Genomic DNA, 16,719 nt, shown 5'->3' with positions numbered 1-16,719 from the left:
CCAAAGCCTCTCCTGACTTCTGTGCTGCACAGGGCTAGAGTATTTAACTTCACATGCAGGCAGAGTGCCAGGCCACTGGCTTGCTCTGCTTGCAGGGCAGTGATCTTAATAGCAGCTCTGCCTTCCACCCTCCAAATACCGTGCACTGTCTGCCCCCTTCCTGGGATGGGCCTTACTCAGGGTTGCTGGCGTCGCTATTGTCTTGGCTTCAGAGTCCAGGGATCCCACTGGGTTGGTGAAAACTGAAGAGCGTGTTGGTGTGAGAGCCCCCTGATTGCAAAGGGCAGCCCAGCACAGAGGGAGGGAGGAGGGGACAAATGGGTAGAGATGGCAGGCATGCAGAGAGAGAGAGAGAATGAGAGAGACCAATGGGAAGAGGGAGAGATACAGGGAGCTTTTTCATAGTGTTCCTGTAGGTGGAACTGAGCATGGAAACAATGCCGAGCTGCAGAAACTCCAGAGAACTCTGTGGGAGACAGATGGGAACGGGGACGAAATCCTTTTGGCAAAAACAAGATGTTTTCCCTGGGTACAGATGGGTGTGAGCCAAGCCCAGGAATGTTGATGTTGACATGTGAGGGAGTCTGGCCCAGGGAGTCCCAGCTGTGAAGGAGGGGAGTGCTGAATCTGCAGAGGGGCTTCCCCTTCCCACCCCTTCTGTCCCTAATGCAGGCCCTGGCCATCACTGTGATGCACACCTCTGCTGGGGCTCACCCAGGTGAGCTCATGGCTTGTCCAGGAGGTGTGGGCCAGGGCAGATGCTTCTCCACTGAGGCTCTTGACAGGGTTTCTGGTAGCAATAGGGAACCCCTGTGGCTCTTTCAGTGTAACCTCCCGTCCTCCTTCTTGTATAATGGGGTTTGAGGAGTTTCTGTTTCCACCTCCCATGCTCCCCCCACACCCTGTCCTCTCCCACCATAACGGGACTCAGACAGAGCCCCCAGGTACGCCCCGGGTCTGTCTAGGGGACTAAAAGCTTGCATTGACTGTTCCTTCAGGAATCTGTCTATTGACGAACAAACGCTGAGACCCCAGCACTCCATTTGCAGTAACCAGAGGACCTGGGGGCTGCTGCACCATTGTCTTTGCTATTACCCAGGGGCCCCGGCCCCGGCCCTGTACAGTGCCACCTTTGCTATTACCCGGGGTGGCCCTGCCCAGCGCTGTGTTCTCTTATATGTGCAGTGATTTCTTTGAATGTGGCTAGCTGTGGTACCTTCTCCCCCATCAGTGCCTGTCACACACACGTGTGCACAGGGTGACTCCTGGTGACACCCTGCCCTCCCTCACACACAGACAGCTGCCGTGGTACCCGTGGGGGTTAAGGCAGGTTGGAGGGAGCTGGAATTCCACCCGGACAAAGCTGTGATTCACTGGCAGAGCAGCTGCTGCCGCCGCCTCCCTCCAGATTCCTGGGGGGTCAGTAAACAGGGCAGCAGCTCCTCTCAGCCCCCCCATCCTGCTCCTTGCCCGCCCTCTGGTCCCTTCCACCCTTCTTCTCTTCCCTGTGGTGCTGCTTGCCTTTCTCCTGCTGCTGTCTGCCTGGTGCTGGGTGATGGCACTGGGAAGAGAGGGGGACAATGTTCTCTCCCGTGCAGCTGGTGGGCAGACACGCCATGGATCCCTGGCTCTGCACAGGTAGGGGACGTGCTCCACAGCCTCTGTGTGTGTGTGTGTGTGCACACACATCTAAAAATACAGCTGTTCACATGCATCTGACTTCTGGAGGGAGAAGGATCCAACCGGCCTGCCACCTCGGCAGCTGCAGCCGGTGAAACTGATACTCGATGTGGAAGCGCTGCTTTCCCCCACTCACCTGCAGGGGTTTTATTCTGGGGGAGCAGGCATTGCACACCTGGCCAGTGCATGGCTGCTTTCCCTCTGGCTCATCTATAGGACATAATCGGTGAGTGGCAGGCATTGTGGACTTTTACCCTTTTCCTAAACTAGGCTGGAGAGGATCACGCTTCCCGTGGAGTTATATCCACGCAGTTCCGTTTACCCCTAGATGGAGAAAGGCCATTGGCCCTGATCCCTTTGCAATCCCCCTGGGGACAGAGGAGGTGGCTAGGGCCATGCAGGGCTAACCTACTTTGGCAGCGTGAGTATTTGCACAAGAAATGTATTGACTTTCAGTATACAGGCAGCAGCGTTAGTGTGAATGATTTATGGTATTCATGTCTAGGATTCCTCTGTACTCTGTGTTTGATGATTTTCGGGATGCTCTCTGGAATGACATGGCAGATCAGGGGCAGAAAATTAAATGTGCTTTCGGTGAAACATAAAACATGCTTCTTCCCCCACTGTGATCATTAAGTACCTCCCAGTTCTTTTCTGGGGAGTAGAGAAGTGATAGCCCTAGTGACCTGGCAAAACCCCCTTTGGATAGATTATAAAGCCAGAAGGGACCATTGTGATCATGACCTACTGTGTCACTGCCCTGAATTAATTTGTCTATTCTGCCTGGTCCTGTCTTTCCTTCTGTGCCATTAGCATATGGTCCCCTCCTCGCTCAAAACTGTTACAGGGTAGCTGTGCTCTTTCAAACAACTGCCACTCCCCTCAGAGGTGGCTGCACTCCAGTTGAGTGAAGTGATTCCTGTACCGATCATTTGGAAAACACTTTGGGTTGAAAGGTACTAATGCATATTAATTGTTATCACTTCTGAGCCCTGCCAACAAATTAGAACTGGAGGGAAAGGTTGTGATTTCCCAAGCAAAACACAGCAACTTCCCACCTGTGAAATTGGTAAATGTTTGTGTGTTTTGACAACAGGCAGCAAGCTGCCATTGTGGTCACACACCAGCCCTCCACCTATGCACCCCAAATACACAGTGGTGAGAGTGTTTGTGTTTGTGTTGCATGTAGATCATGCCTCCCTCTGATTGTTGTTTGGTGTGTCTGGCAAGTAGGATAGTCTTTGCTGTTGTCATGGGACGGAGCACAGTCTAGCGATCAGAACTCTGGAGTGGGAGTCAGGAGACTAGGTTCAACTCATAACTCTGCAACTGACTCACTGTGCAGATCATTTCCCTGTGCCGTGCCCCACTTTCCCCCCAGTCTGTGTTGATAATGCTTCCCTTCCTCCCAAGGGATTGAGGCTACATTCCTCATTGTAAAGTGCTTTGAGATCCTTGGATTTAAAGCACGCTGAATGCAAAGAGATATAGTGTGATCTCCTTTCTTCAGATGACTGGAATTCTGAGTCTCTCCCTAATTTTCACACGCATGCACTCTCTTCCTTCTGGAGTGGGTGCAGAGGAGCTGCAGAGTCTCTGGCAGTTGGGCCCCTGGACTGCCAGAGAATGTTCTCACCTGCAATCTTCTACAGGTGAAGCAGATGGGAGCTTATAGTCTGTTTTTTGTGGTAGCTCAGGCTGCACAACCAGGGCCATTAATATTGTAACAAATCCGTGATCACCTACACCTTCCTGGTTGTCACTGTGCTGCACACTGGGGCCGCTCAGAACTTAATGGCAGCAGCAGGAACAGAATTTGAAGCCTGTGCCTCTTTGGTGCTCCAAAAGCACAAGTTCTAGCCACTTAAGCTGAAGGGGAATATCCATGTAGAGTGGTATGGAGTCTATGCCACACAGCTGAGCAACTCTGACTCAATCCAGCAAAAAAAAACAAACCAAAACCAACACACACACACACACAGAGCACAAGAGTAAAAACCCTGCATCCCCTTGCAGTGTTGTAAATGCTGATCACTGTATAATATGTCACATTGATAGAACATCCTTCAAGTGTTTTAAATCCTTAACAAAATCTCAAGGTCTTTTGTGATGCAGGCCGGCATTTCAATCCCTTTGTACAGATGGAGAAGCTGGTTCATTAATGTTAAGGGTTGTGCCCAAGAACACACAGTGAGTCAGTGGCAGAGGTGAGAGCAGCAGTCAGTCATGTGCTCTAGCCACTAGACATCCTGTGTCTGGACTCAGTGTGTCAGGTGTTTGTGCTTCCACCTAGGTTAAAGCAGCAGAAGATGGTGAAGGAGCGCCCTGTGTAACCCAGCAAGCTTCCAGCAGTGCCCTCAGGCCCCAGGCACCTCTGGAGATGAATCTTTGTTGGAATGAAATCAAAAAGAAATCCCACAGCCTTCGGTAGGACTCCCCATGTGAAGTGAGCTTGCTGGTCTTTGCCCCGGGATTGCCTGCTGGAGATGTTAGGCACAAGCCTTGAGATCTTGTTCAGTTCATTTGCCACCCAAGTTCACTGTAACCTTGGAGCAGTTTTCCCTCTCGGCCTCTAAAGCAGAGACAAATCCCTGAGTCACTAACTCTTTTCTCCTCTGCTTGAAATGTGTTTTCATTTGCCCTTGCTTGTGCTCTCACTCCTTCTTTCCCCTTGTTTCCTCCTGTCCCTTTATCTCTTCTTCCCCATCCATTCCTGCTTTCTCTCTGCCCCTCTCTCCAGTCCTCAAGCAGGGTGTGTGTGTGTGTGTGTGTGTGTGTGTGTGTTCTTATTGCCCAAGATAAGGACTCAGGAACCCATTCCCTTCACATCACCTTCCTCTGTGGCCTGCCCCTTCCCTCCAGACCCCTCTAGGAGCATGTGCCTTTCTGCAGCCTTCTGTAGTTGCAGATCCACCGCCAGCATCACTGAGAGTTCAGTTGGGGCATATTAATTGTGCTTTGCCTTAACACACACATCCTGGTCCAGGTAAATGGTCCAGGTGGCTACAACGTATAGCCAAGTCTCTGCCAATATAGGCATAGCCGGAGTTCAGGCTGTTTATACACACAAGTCCAGGCAGGTTCTTCTGCTCTTCCCCACTACACACTTGGAAATCAGAAACAGCTTAAGGGAGTCCTCTCACCTGCCTCTGCTAACACCAGCAAATACTTCTAATGCTGAGCCTCATGGAGGGTATCCTCTACTGCATGCGAGGCCAGGGCAGCATCCATGTGCATGCTCGCCTGGGACAGGCTGAGGGAGCTCCTCCCTCCTGACACCAGTGCAGGATATAGCCATTCTTTAGTCACTGGACAGAGAAAGTTTTCCCTTAGCCTGGCTGCCTCTTCTCAGGGCAGAAGGCACACACTGTGTGAGATTGGGCTGTGCCCTCTGAGCCACAGGCTGCAGGGGCCCAGTGCACTGTCCACTCTTCCCTTTTTGAAAAGCGGTGAATTCCCATCGGGCCTCATCCTTTTTGTCTGCTCTCTATAACTGTTGTGTTCCCATCCATCTGGTGCAGGGCTCGTCTGGAGGCCTTTTCAGACCACAGTGGGAAGCTGCAGCTCCCCCTCCAGGAGATCATAGACTGGCTGGGTCAGAAGGATGAAGAGCTGTCCGCACAGCTGCCGCTCCGGGGAGATGTGCTCTTGGTACAGCAGGAAAAAGAGACGCACACGGTATGTTTCCAGATACACACTCCCTAGAGCCCTATCTTCGCTCACCAGCTAGGATGAGCTCCCGCCCCAGGTTCCTTGGCATGGAACCTGGATACCTGACCTGGTCTCTCTGCCCACAACTGTACTTGCAGGTTCCCCTGTGACTTATGTTTGGGGCCAGAATGCTGGCTGTCACTTGCACCTTTCCCCTTCCCTTATGAGGTGGAGCCAACGTTCTGACAAGCTCCAGCCTGTATTTTCCCCAGTGAATAACAGATAGGATCAGTTCAGTTTAGAAAGTGAAGAGGCATTTAGTGTAAATGACAGAAAGTAAATCTGCATTACAGATTTAAAGTTAAATCTATGAAGAGATCACAGAACTGGATGCTGAGCCTCAGGCACTGACTATTTCCTGTTTCCCAACTGGCTGCAATATCCGAGCTCTCAGACAGACAGATGCCTTTCTTTGGCCACACTCATGGGGATCCTGACACTTGCCTGCTGGGATCCGAGAGACCAGTTTGGGTCATCTGTCTGACTTAGATCTACAGCAGACACAATGACGGGGATGTGAGAATCCTTGTGGTGTTACAGCACATAGCAGTTCTGATTAACCAATGTCATCCCATCTGAATTCAGGAGAATCATAGAACTAAAAGGGACCTCGAGAAGTCATCTAGTCCCGTCGCCCTGCACTTGTGACAGGACTAAGTATTTAAAATATTTACAAAGGACCGTTTCCTTCTCCCTGGACCTACAGTGCAAACTGGCCATGATCAGAATGCCTCCCCTTTAATAATTCGTGGCCCAGAACGCGCCAGTAGTTGCCTATTTCAGAGACACTGTTGATCTACAGATCTCACCAAATCTCTCTCCTCCTTCCATGTGGTGGGATCTTCCTTGAATCCCAGGGCTGTTTATCCATTAACTTTCCTTTGTATGCTAAAGATGTTCACGTACCATCTTCTGAGGCGGAGCTTCTTTAACATGTCAGGTACGTGCTGGTAGTTCGCTTGTGCACTGGAGCGAGTAATTCACTGCACAGTTCTTGGTTGAGGAAGGAGCCTTTCAGTTCTCTAACTCAGCCTTTGTTTTGTCATGCTGTGCCTCCCCACTGCAGGCTTTCATGGAAGAGGTGAAGTCTCGGGGCCCATATATTTATTCCGTCCTGGAGTCGGCGCAGGCCTTCCTTTCCCAGCACCCATTCGAGGAATTAGAGGAACCCAATTCTGAAAGTAAAGGTTTGTGGAGCCTCCCACTCTCATCCCCCTCCTTGTCCTCATGCCAGCATGGCCTAGCTCTCGGATCCTGCATGCTGTCGTTCTGAGAGAGGAGACGGGCAGGGGGCAATGTGGCATTGTGTACCGCAGTGCAGCATGAATGAACTGAACGGGCAGTCCTATAGCACAGTGTTACCTGGCATTGGCACTCCATGTGTCACCATAGGTATGCCTGCACTGCCATCGTAGGGGTGATTGCAGCACCTGTCGACATACTTGCTTTGATCTCGCTAGCTTGGGTAGCCATAGCAGCAAAGCTGCAGCAGCGCGAACTTTGGCATAGGCTCTATGGGCCCGCCTGGGACCTTAGATCATTACTGGGGTGGCTAGCCTGCGCTGAAGCACATCACTGCTGTGGATACTGAAGTTAGCTCAAATAAAGCTAGCCTTGGGTATGTCTGCATGTGCTGCCATCACATCTCCGAGGACAGCGTGGACATACCTTATGTCATGCTACTTTGTGGTGGGGCGAGGCACACAGCAAGCACGGGGTGTGATGGGCACAGTGTGTGGCTCGTCCTAGAGAGATGCAACATGGTACACGAGGGCATTGAACAGTGATTTAATTAGCATGCCTGCAAAATGAACTCTTGTCCCAGCCCTTCAACTGAGCCACACCCCTTATGTGAAGCCAGGGCCTCTTCCCTCCAGAGGTGGTGGAGAGCTCTCCCTTTTCTTGGTGACTCTCTTCCTCCAGCCCCACCCGCAACGGCTGGGAAGGAAGAAGCGCTCTGCCAGTCGCTGCTCCTCTCTTGGCCGGGGGGCAGGGTACAAATCCACTCCCAGCATTTGTGTGGGGTCCTGGCAGCTCCTGTGCTTTCCCCACTGATAGGGAGGAGGAATGAAGTGATCTGGCCTGGCCAATAATAGGGCCCCTTTGCTGAGCGCTGGGCTCCCTACACTGATTGGCACTCAGCTCTGCCCCTGACCTGCTTTATGTCCTTGGGTAAATCATTTAATCTCTCTCTGCGCCAGTTTCCCCATCTGTGTAACAGGGATAACACTCCCCTTGCATTAATGGGCCCAGGCAAAGCTGCCTGTAACTTGAGGGGCTGTCTCTGCCTGGGGAAGGCATTTAGGAGTTGTGCTTTAAAGGCAATAGGGCCATCTTGACTCCTTCAGCGGAGTACTCACCTTGGTACCACAGGTGCAGCTACTGGTGGGCGCAGTCCTTCAGAGGTCCTTTGTCAGACCGGCAGCTCCTGGCTGGGATGTAGCAGCGCTGGCTGCAGGGTCACTGTATCCAATGGAATGTGCATGCTGTACCCTGTTACTCTTTTAGGCAAGCTGCTTGGAAAATAGCTTAGCCTCATGGGCCAAAGCCATCACTTGTGAGTGCCGGCCATGATCAGACGGATGTTGGTGGGCAGGAAGCTTGTGACTGGCAGCGGGAGAGGCTGAGCTGTAATGCTGAAAGAGGAATGAATCTGAAGAGGGAAGGCAACCTGGGTGAAAGTGATCTGAATGATAGATTTCATGATTCTAAGGAAAGCCAGGAGTGAGAGCACCAGAATAAGGACGATGGATTTAAAAAAAGTAGAACTCAGAGACGTGGTAGGTAAAGTCCCTTGGGAAGAACATCTAAGGGATAAAGAAGTTCAGGAGAGCTGCCTGGCAGTTTTTCAAGGAGATAATATTAAAAGCACAACTGCAAACAATCCTGATAGGAAGAAAGTTAGGAAGAATAGTAAGAGACTAGTAAGAGACTAAAATAGTAAGAGACTAATATGGCTCCATCAGAAGCTCTTTAATGACCTGAACATCAAAAAAGAATCCTACAAAAAGTGGAAACAAGGACAAATTGTAAGGATGAATACAAAAGAATAGCACAAGTGTATAGGGACAAAATCAGCAAGGCTAAGGCACAAAGTGAGTTACAAATAGGAAGGAACATAAAAGACAGCAAGAACAGGTTCTTTAAATACACTAGTAGCAAGAGAAAGATGAAGGAAAGTGGAGGTCCTCTACTTAGCCGGGAAGGAGAACTAGTAACTGATATCAAGGAGGATGAGGTGTTTAATGCCTATTTTGCTTCAATCCTCACTAAAAAGGTTAATGGTGACTAGATAGTCAACATAACTAATATTAACAAAAAGGAGAAAAGAACACAACCCAAAATGGAGAAAGAACAGATTATAGAATATTTAGATAAACTAGATGCATTCAAGACACCAGAGCCTGATGAAATCCATCCTAGGGTGCTGAAGCAATCTCAGAACTGTTAACAATTATTGTGGAGAATTCATGGAGGACAGGAGAGGTCCCAGAGGACTGGAGAAGGGCAAACATAGTACCTATCTTTAAAAAGAGGAACAAAGAGGACCTGGCAAATTACTGACCAGTCAGTCTAACTTTGATACAGGGGAAAGGTACTGGAACAAATTATTAAACAATCATATTGTAAGTACCTAGAGTAGGATAAGATTATAAGGAATAGCTAGATTAATTTGTCAGGAACAAATCATGCCAAACCAATTTAATTTCCTTCTTTGACAGGGTTATTTTTACCTAGGGGATGCGGGGAAGCAGTAGATGTGATATATCTTGATTTTAGTAAGAGTTTTGAAACGGTCCCACATGACATTCTCATAAGCAAACTAGGAAAATGTGGGCTACATGAAAATACTATAAGGTGTGTGCACAAGTGGTTGAAACACCGTATGCACAGAGTAGTTATCAATGGTTCACTGTCAGTCTGGGAGGGGTGTATCTAGTGGGGTATTGCAGGGGTCAGTCCTGGTCTAGTACTAGACAATACTTTGGAATACTTGGATAATGGAGTGGAGAATATGCTTATAAAATTTGTGGATGACACCAAGCTGGGAGGGGTCACAAGCACTTTGGAGGACAGGATTAGAATTCAAAACTATCTTGACAAATTGAAAAATTGGTCTGAAATCAACAAGATGAAATTCAAAAAAGACCAGGGTAAGGTACTGCATTTAGGAAGGAAAAATCAAATGCCCAGCTACAAAATGGGAGATAACTGGCTAGATGGTAGTACTGCTGAATATGAATCAGCAAGGTGATGTAGTTGCTAGAAAGGCTAACAGCGTGTATTGATAGGAGTGTCGTACTGGGAGGTAATTGTCCTGCTCTATGCGGGACTGGTGAGGCCTCAGCTGGATACTGTGTCCAGTTCTGGGAAATTGGAGGAAAGGTTAATAAAACTGGGCATGTTTAGTTTTTGGATAAGAAGACTGAGGGGGGACCTGGTGACAGTTTCCAAATATGTTAAGGGCTGTTCTAAAGAGGATGGTGATCAATTGTTCTGCATGTCCATTGAAGGTACAACAAAAAGTAATGGGCTTAATCCGAAGCAAGGGAGGTTTGGGTTAGATATTAGGAAAAGCTTTTGAACTCCAAGGGTGGTTAAGCTCTGCAATAGGCTTCCAAGGGAAGTTGTGGAATCCCCATCACTGGGGGCTTTTGGGAAGGAGGTTGGACAAACATCTGTCAGGGCTGGTCTAGGTTTACTTGGCCCTGCCTCAGCGCTGGGGGCTGGACTTGATGATCTGTCGAGGTCCCTTTCAGCCCTGCATTTCTATGATTCTATGACATGTACTGAAATTGTCCTCTTTTTCCTTTCTCCCTTCTCTCTGTCCTTTGTTCTTTCTCTTCCCAATTCTCCCTGGCTTCTCCTCTCTTTCTCCTCTTTCTTCCTCTTGTCACCCCACCCTTGCATTGGCTGTCCCTGCTGTGGCTGGGATCTCCTGGTTGTTCACTGTGGCCCTGCTGCTTTTCTCATAGATGTCTCTCCAAGGCAGAGGATCCAGAACATCAGCCGTTTTGTCTGGAAGCAGGCGAATGTGGCCAGTGAGCTGTGGGAGAAGCTCACTGCCCGCTGTGTTGACCAGCACCGTCACATTGAACGGACACTGGAACAGCTGCTGGAGGTCAAGGGAGCCATGGAGGAGCTTAGCACAACACTGGACCAGGCCGAGAGTGTGCGAGAAACCTGGGAGCCCATTGGGGACCTCTTTATCGATGCCTTACCAGAGCACATCCAGGCAACCAAGGTACATCTCACTCTTTCTCTGTCCCTAAGGGAGACCAGTTGTGTCTCTCTTACTGGAGGAGATCTTGCAGTCTGATAAAGTCACTATTCAAATAGGACTGTGCCAAAATCCTGTCTGGACACCGATAAAATCAGAGGGACCAGTTCATCGCTAGTGGTGACTCCACTGACTGATAGGGCAAATTTGGCTTGTGATGTCTGGAGGGATAGATAATCCTGAGGTCTTCTCCAGTGGAGCATATTCCCCTCACTGTACCTGCTCAAACCAGGCACTCTCTGGATAGGACTCTTCTTCTTGTTGGCTACTAGTTGGGATCTGATTAGTATCCCAAGCAAGGGGACTCAATTCCATCATAGCGCTAGTGTGTGCATCTTCAGTCTGGCTTGCTGGGTTCCTTCTGCTGCTCTAGCTCTCTCAGAAAAGGAGGGTTAAGCAGTGATTCCCACCCACCCACACGCTCTCCCAGGCAGTGCCAGCTGCTGGTGTACCCAGGCCCGCATCAGGGCATTGCTAGTGATGTTACAATGAAAGAGTAAGGTGAGTGGCTTTTCTCTCTGTCCCACCTTGTGTCTCTTCTCTTTGGGATGGGGGCTCTAGCTGTTTAAAGAGGAGCTCTCCCCCATGAAGGACGGGGTGAAGCTAGTTAATGACCTCGCACACCAGCTTGCTATCTCAGATGTGCATCTGTCCATGGAGAACTCCCGGGCTCTGGAGCAGATCAACACCCGATGGAAACAACTGCAGGTAGGAAGGGGCAATGTGGGGGCAAAGTAGGGAAGTTGGGTGCCCTGTGAACAGTAGTTGGACATTATGGGGAAGGGGCTGTCAGAGTGCAACAAGAGTAACAGAGATCTGGGGTCATAGGTCTGAATGGGCCTTTTCTAAGAGAGACGGAGATAGCAGGCCATTGGGACAGGGAGGTGGTGAGTCTGCAGTGGGATTCTGGAGAACAGAAGCAACATGAGGGACAAGGCACAACGGAGGCTCATAGGGGCAGGTTCTCAGCTGGCGTAAATGGGTGCAGCTCAGGTGACTTCAGTGGAGCCATAGTGTGGATCTGGCCTGTGGGGACTGAGAATTAGCTAGGCGAGGGAGTGGGCAGGAGGGTTTGGTTGTTGGGGGATAGGAATCCAGGAAGGTGGTGGATGTGGGGGAGGGGTGGTGCATTGCAGTGCCATGCTAATACATGTGCAATGCCTCCTGGCCTGTCTAAAAGCTGAAGTCCTGGGGAAGTTCACTTTTAAGTTCCAGTTTCCCCTTCTCCCAGGCCTCGGTTAATGAACGCCTGAAGCAGCTCCAGGATGCCCATCGGGACTTTGGACCAGGTTCCCAGCACTTCCTCTCCAGTACGTGAGCAGATCCTCCCAGTGTCCTCACCATCAGACACCCCCCTGGCCGGAGAAGCTCAGCACTGTGTCTATTGCTTTGTACAGATTCACACCTGCCTGCCTTTCTTACTGCCTTGGCCACACAAGATTTCCCCCAGAGACATATTCCCCTTGGCCTAGCTCTGCCAGGGCAACCCCAGTAACCAGCTTGAAAGAGGCACTATTGAGTGGCAGTTCCTAAGTGACACATGGCATTACTCAAGGTTGATAGCATCATGACACCGGCGGGGTACAGGATTTAGGTGCTTGTCTATATGGGGACACTCAGGAAAAATACGACAAATCCAGTAAAGTGTGAAGTCATTTGGCGTCAGTGAGAGTGCTTTAAACCCATGTGGATGCTCGTGTTTGGAAGTAAAGTGGTCTTTGTTCCCTGAATCTTAACTCTCTCTGGAGACAAGCCCTTATGCAGGAGGCAGCTCTCCAGGCTATTATGATCCGTATTTGCTAACCACATGTGCCCGTCAGGTGGAGTGGCGCCCCATTCAATGACACAGACATGGTGACATGAGCCTGAAGCAGCTCCCAGTTGGCACTTGGGGCTGTGCCAAACTCAATAATCCTGTGACTCCACAGGGCTCGATGGCAGATGGCAGCAAAAAGTCAGCTCCCATAGCCCACAGTGGTGGGTAAGGCGGTGAGAATGCGCCTGTTATTTTCCATTGTAAAGCAGGATGCTATTCTCACGTCAGTGAGCTGGCTCTGTCAGGAGGCTGTCTTGGCACCATGGCAAACCCTGCAGTGGAAAGCACTTAGGACAACATTTCCAAACCTGGATATCTGATGTTACATAAAAATGGCTTGATTCTCTACGGGGTTGAGCACCCACAGCTCCCAATGACATCATTGGGGTTAGTGGGTGCTCGGCTCCTCTGCAGAGCAGGTCACTTGGCCTGGGTGCCTGCACATGGATTTAGGAGCCAGGTTTAGAAGCACTGACCTTGGTACTGTACTTATAAAGTGCCCGTGTGGAGGTGAGCTGTTTGGTGGTGGTGCTGGAGGTGAAAGGGTTTCCTTTCCCCGGACAATGACTGGTGCTGCAGGCAACCAATGCAGTTATGGTAGGTCTCCTGTCCATTCTGATCTTTCTGCTCCAGAAAAACAGGCCTCTCCTGAACTGACGGAGATCTCTAATGAGAGTGAGAGAAGCAGGTGTCTCTCACGCTGTGGCCCAGTCATTAGAGGGTAGCAACACACCCTCCAGCACCCAAATCCAGTGCAGTACACCCACCCACACTGATGCACATTGGGGTCTCAAGGATGGACCTTGTAAGGAAGGATTTCACTGACCAGGGACCACTGCCTGGGGCAATGGCAGTGTCCCAGTGGCAGGGTCCTGTCCGTAGCCAACTGTGGGGAGTGGGGTGAGGCTGGGGGCACAGAGATGGTTACTCCATTTCTGCATTCACAGTACAAGGAGTGCTGCGTCCCTAGCCCCACCTCATCTCTGCTCTCAAGAACAGCACTCGGTAGGCTGCAATCTCTCATCAGAGAGGAGTTTGACTGACAGGCACGTCTGTATCTGTCTCTTTTTGCAGCCTCTGTCCAGGTTCCCTGGGAACGAGCAATTTCACCCAATAAAGTGCCGTACTACATCAAGTAAGTGTACAGTCAGAGCCTGGAAGAGTGGCTGGTCTCTCTGTCTCACTTTCCGGGGCACTCTGTCTGTCTTCCATCCCCTGTGTGACTTTCCCATTCACCTCCAATAAGACCTACGTGGTCTTGATGGGGCAAAACACAAATTCTATCCATTCCAGGATCTCATGCGGTGAGCTCATCGCCTTCCAATCACACCAGACATAGCCCAAGTGGTCCTTTCTCCCCTGGACAGAGATCCTCCCTGGGCAGTCTCTGGTATAAGTAGGAACCTAGGTGGGTCCCCACATTCAGCTGTGGTTGGGCAAGAGATGTGTTCCCTTGCAGGATTCCCAGCTCTGTGGACTCTCATTAGGTTTTGCAGAGGGGACATTTGCAGATATTAGAGGGGGGTGTTTGTGTGTGTGTGGGGCGTAGTTTAGCAAGTGCTGTTTTTAGGCACCCCCTAATGGCTGTTAGCAGGCATTGGGGCACTGGAGAGTAGTGGGTGCATGTTGTAGGAGGAAGGACCCTAGCAGTCAGCCCATAAGAGGTGGGGCTGGAGGCGAAATTAACAGTGATGTTAGAACAAACTCATCACACCTGATTCCACCGGGGTGGACCCCCTGCCACCAAAATGCACCCCTGCCTGTGTGCACTGGGAATCCCCTTAGTATTATCACTGCCCCTTCCTCCCTCCCCACCCCCCCCGGAAGACAGCATGTGGGATCTCTGTGCACCATTATGCTGAGATGGGAGGACGGGACCGTCAGGTGATGGGCAGAGGCCTGCAGGCATCTGCTGCCTGGTTTGGGACCAGAGGGAGCTCCGATCTGGGAAGTGCAGCACAGACTTTGGGGACCCTTTGCAATAAAAAGGGGGTAATGGCTGGCTGCAGCCGTCTGCCTGTTCACATGTCTGCCAGTTAATTTACAGGTTTAGTGATTTGGTTTCCTTCTTTTTTTTCAGCCACCAGGCTCAGACGACATGCTGGGACCACCCCAAGATGACCGAGTTATATCAAACGCTAGGTAAGAGCCACTCTAGGCACCTCCCTTGGGGACCCCACTGCATGAGCCCATGGAGAGCACTGATTCACACAGCCTCTCCTTTCCATGCCCTTTATACGACAGGACTCGGAGCAATCCCCCAGTACACCCTGACAAGTGGCAGAACTCCCTCCGCTTAGATCCCCTCAATATAATGGATCCAGAGTCTCGCAGAGACCTGGTGTGATTCTGTGCTGTCTTCTGTCACGCTCGCTCCTCCTCACCTTTTGTCCCTGACAGAGGATTGATCCTTTTGTTTGTTAGAATTGGCACAACATCCTTTGGCTTGGGTTCTGTGCTAATTCAAAGGACACTTTCCCCTGCAAAGTCTGTGACTGGTGAGTGCTCCTTTCCCTGCCTCTGAGAATGAAGATGCACAGGCCACAGTTATATTCAATTCTTTCATGTTGTTTTGCAGCCGATTTGAACAACATCAAATTCTCTGCGTATCGGACAGCCATGAAGCTGCGCCGTGTCCAGAAAGCTCTGCGGTGTGAGTACCAGACACTGTCCTTGCCTCTCCTGCCCTCCTGTTCTGGGGAGCTTTTCAGTTCTTACGAGGAGAGGTTGGAGCGCAGCAACTGATTTGGGTTTGGGGTTGGTTCGATGAGACTGTCAACTCTCTCTGATCAAGTTCAACAATTATGTTAATGGTAGGGTCAGTCCTACCCTCACGTCAGAGCCCCTGTGATTCTTTTGGCTTTTCAGTCCCATTTTCCTCTGCTTTCACATCTTTTTCTCTGCCACGTTGCTGTGGAAGGCCAACACAAAGAGGGGAAACTGACTCGCTGGGCAGTGAGACGCTACACAAAGTGCTCTCCAATGGCCAGAGTAAACACACGGAAAAAAACAGTGAGACACGGCTTCCCTGTAATCTTTCAGTGACTGGGATCTTAGCTGTTACCTGTAACCACAGTAGGGGAAAGAATGCCAGACAGAAAGGTGGCTTTTAAATAGATGGTGGCTCTTTGATGATGTATTTTTGTAGTGTTTGGGACTGATGTCTTCAGAGAAGGTGTCCATACCTCTCCTCTTCATTCTGATCTGTAATGTTTCCTTTCCCTGTTCCCTGCTCCTCCAATCCCTCACTTCTCTGCCCCTGGCCTGCTCAGTGGACCTGGTGACTCTGGACACAGCCTTGGAAATCTTTAATGAGCACGAGCTACAGCCCAGCGATCGCGTGATGGACGTGGTGGAGGTCATCCACTGCCTGACTGCCCTCTATGAGCGGCTGGAGGAGGAGAGGGGCATTCTGGTCAACGTGCCGCTCTGCGTGGACATGAGTCTCAACTGGCTGCTCAACGTTTTCGATAGGTACCTGCTCTCAGCTTCCCTGACTCCTTTCAAAGCCATAAAGCTGCCGCTGCTGGAGCCTGCGCACTGCCTGGGCACTGCGTGGAGGGGAACCTCACTTCTGGAGCTCGAGTGGGTACAGCCAGGCCAGTGCTGCAAGGAAGCTCACACTGCCATGGGCTGGGGCCCAGCTGGCATAGGCAGGGCACTCCTGGGAAGAAGTTGGCATTGCAGTGGTCCAGCTGGCATTGCTGGGAGGAAGCTCATGCTGTTGAACACCCAGCAGGCACTCACTGGGCTCTGTTAAGAAAACGACCTTCGCAGAACAGAGGGGCTCAGCGTTGTGCCTCTCTGTTTTTCAGCGGTCGCAGCGGGAAGATGCGAGTGCTGTCCTTCAAGACTGGCATTGCATGTCTGTGTGGCACAGAGGTGAAGGAGAAATTCCAGTGTGAGTCACCACCCAGGGTCCGTGGAATAACTAGGTCAGAGCAGGAGTGGGAGGCTTCCGGGCTTAGTGAAGTTTCTGAGCAAGGAGGCCTGCCTGATGGGAGCCTCCTACCATGACTAATCTCTGCATTACGACTCCCCCTCTTTCTCTGAATCCCATACCTCCTAGATTAGTAGGCTGGGACTACAATGCTGCAGTGCAAATATAGACACACTTGGGTGAACTCCTCAGCTCAGCTGTGGCAAAGAGTCAGTCTCGGGATCAGAGCTCCAAGCCTTGCTTCATCTCCGTCCTCTCGCTTCCCTTCCTCTTGCCCAAATAAAGCTGCAT

General features: G+C 50.6%; 1 protein-coding gene across 2 annotated transcripts in view; it reads left to right on the top strand.

Moving 5' to 3' along the window:
- The window catches only part of DRP2 (dystrophin related protein 2), a gene marked incomplete at its 3' end in the record, with an annotated part of 47,920 nt that overhangs the window by 18,663 nt on the left and 12,538 nt on the right, over positions 1 to 16,719 (top strand). For both annotated transcript variants that reach the window (XM_084639243.1, XM_084639242.1), the window contains exons 3-13: positions 3,974 to 4,107; positions 5,202 to 5,358; positions 6,458 to 6,578; positions 10,368 to 10,636; positions 11,234 to 11,380; positions 11,904 to 11,982; positions 13,563 to 13,623; positions 14,569 to 14,630; positions 15,067 to 15,141; positions 15,761 to 15,962; positions 16,304 to 16,389. In XM_084639243.1, coding sequence (XP_084495369.1) covers positions 3,974 to 4,107; positions 5,202 to 5,358; positions 6,458 to 6,578; positions 10,368 to 10,636; positions 11,234 to 11,380; positions 11,904 to 11,982; positions 13,563 to 13,623; positions 14,569 to 14,630; positions 15,067 to 15,141; positions 15,761 to 15,962; positions 16,304 to 16,389 — 1,393 coding nt within the window. The remainder of the gene's footprint in view (positions 1 to 3,973; positions 4,108 to 5,201; positions 5,359 to 6,457; positions 6,579 to 10,367; positions 10,637 to 11,233; positions 11,381 to 11,903; positions 11,983 to 13,562; positions 13,624 to 14,568; positions 14,631 to 15,066; positions 15,142 to 15,760; positions 15,963 to 16,303; positions 16,390 to 16,719) is intronic.

The sequence above is a fragment of the Lepidochelys olivacea genome (genome assembly GCF_965140295.1).
Source record: "Lepidochelys olivacea isolate rLepOli2 genome assembly, chromosome: 9".
Lineage (NCBI taxonomy): Eukaryota > Metazoa > Chordata > Testudines > Cheloniidae > Lepidochelys > Lepidochelys olivacea.
This window is presented reverse-complemented; position numbering and strand designations above follow the sequence as displayed.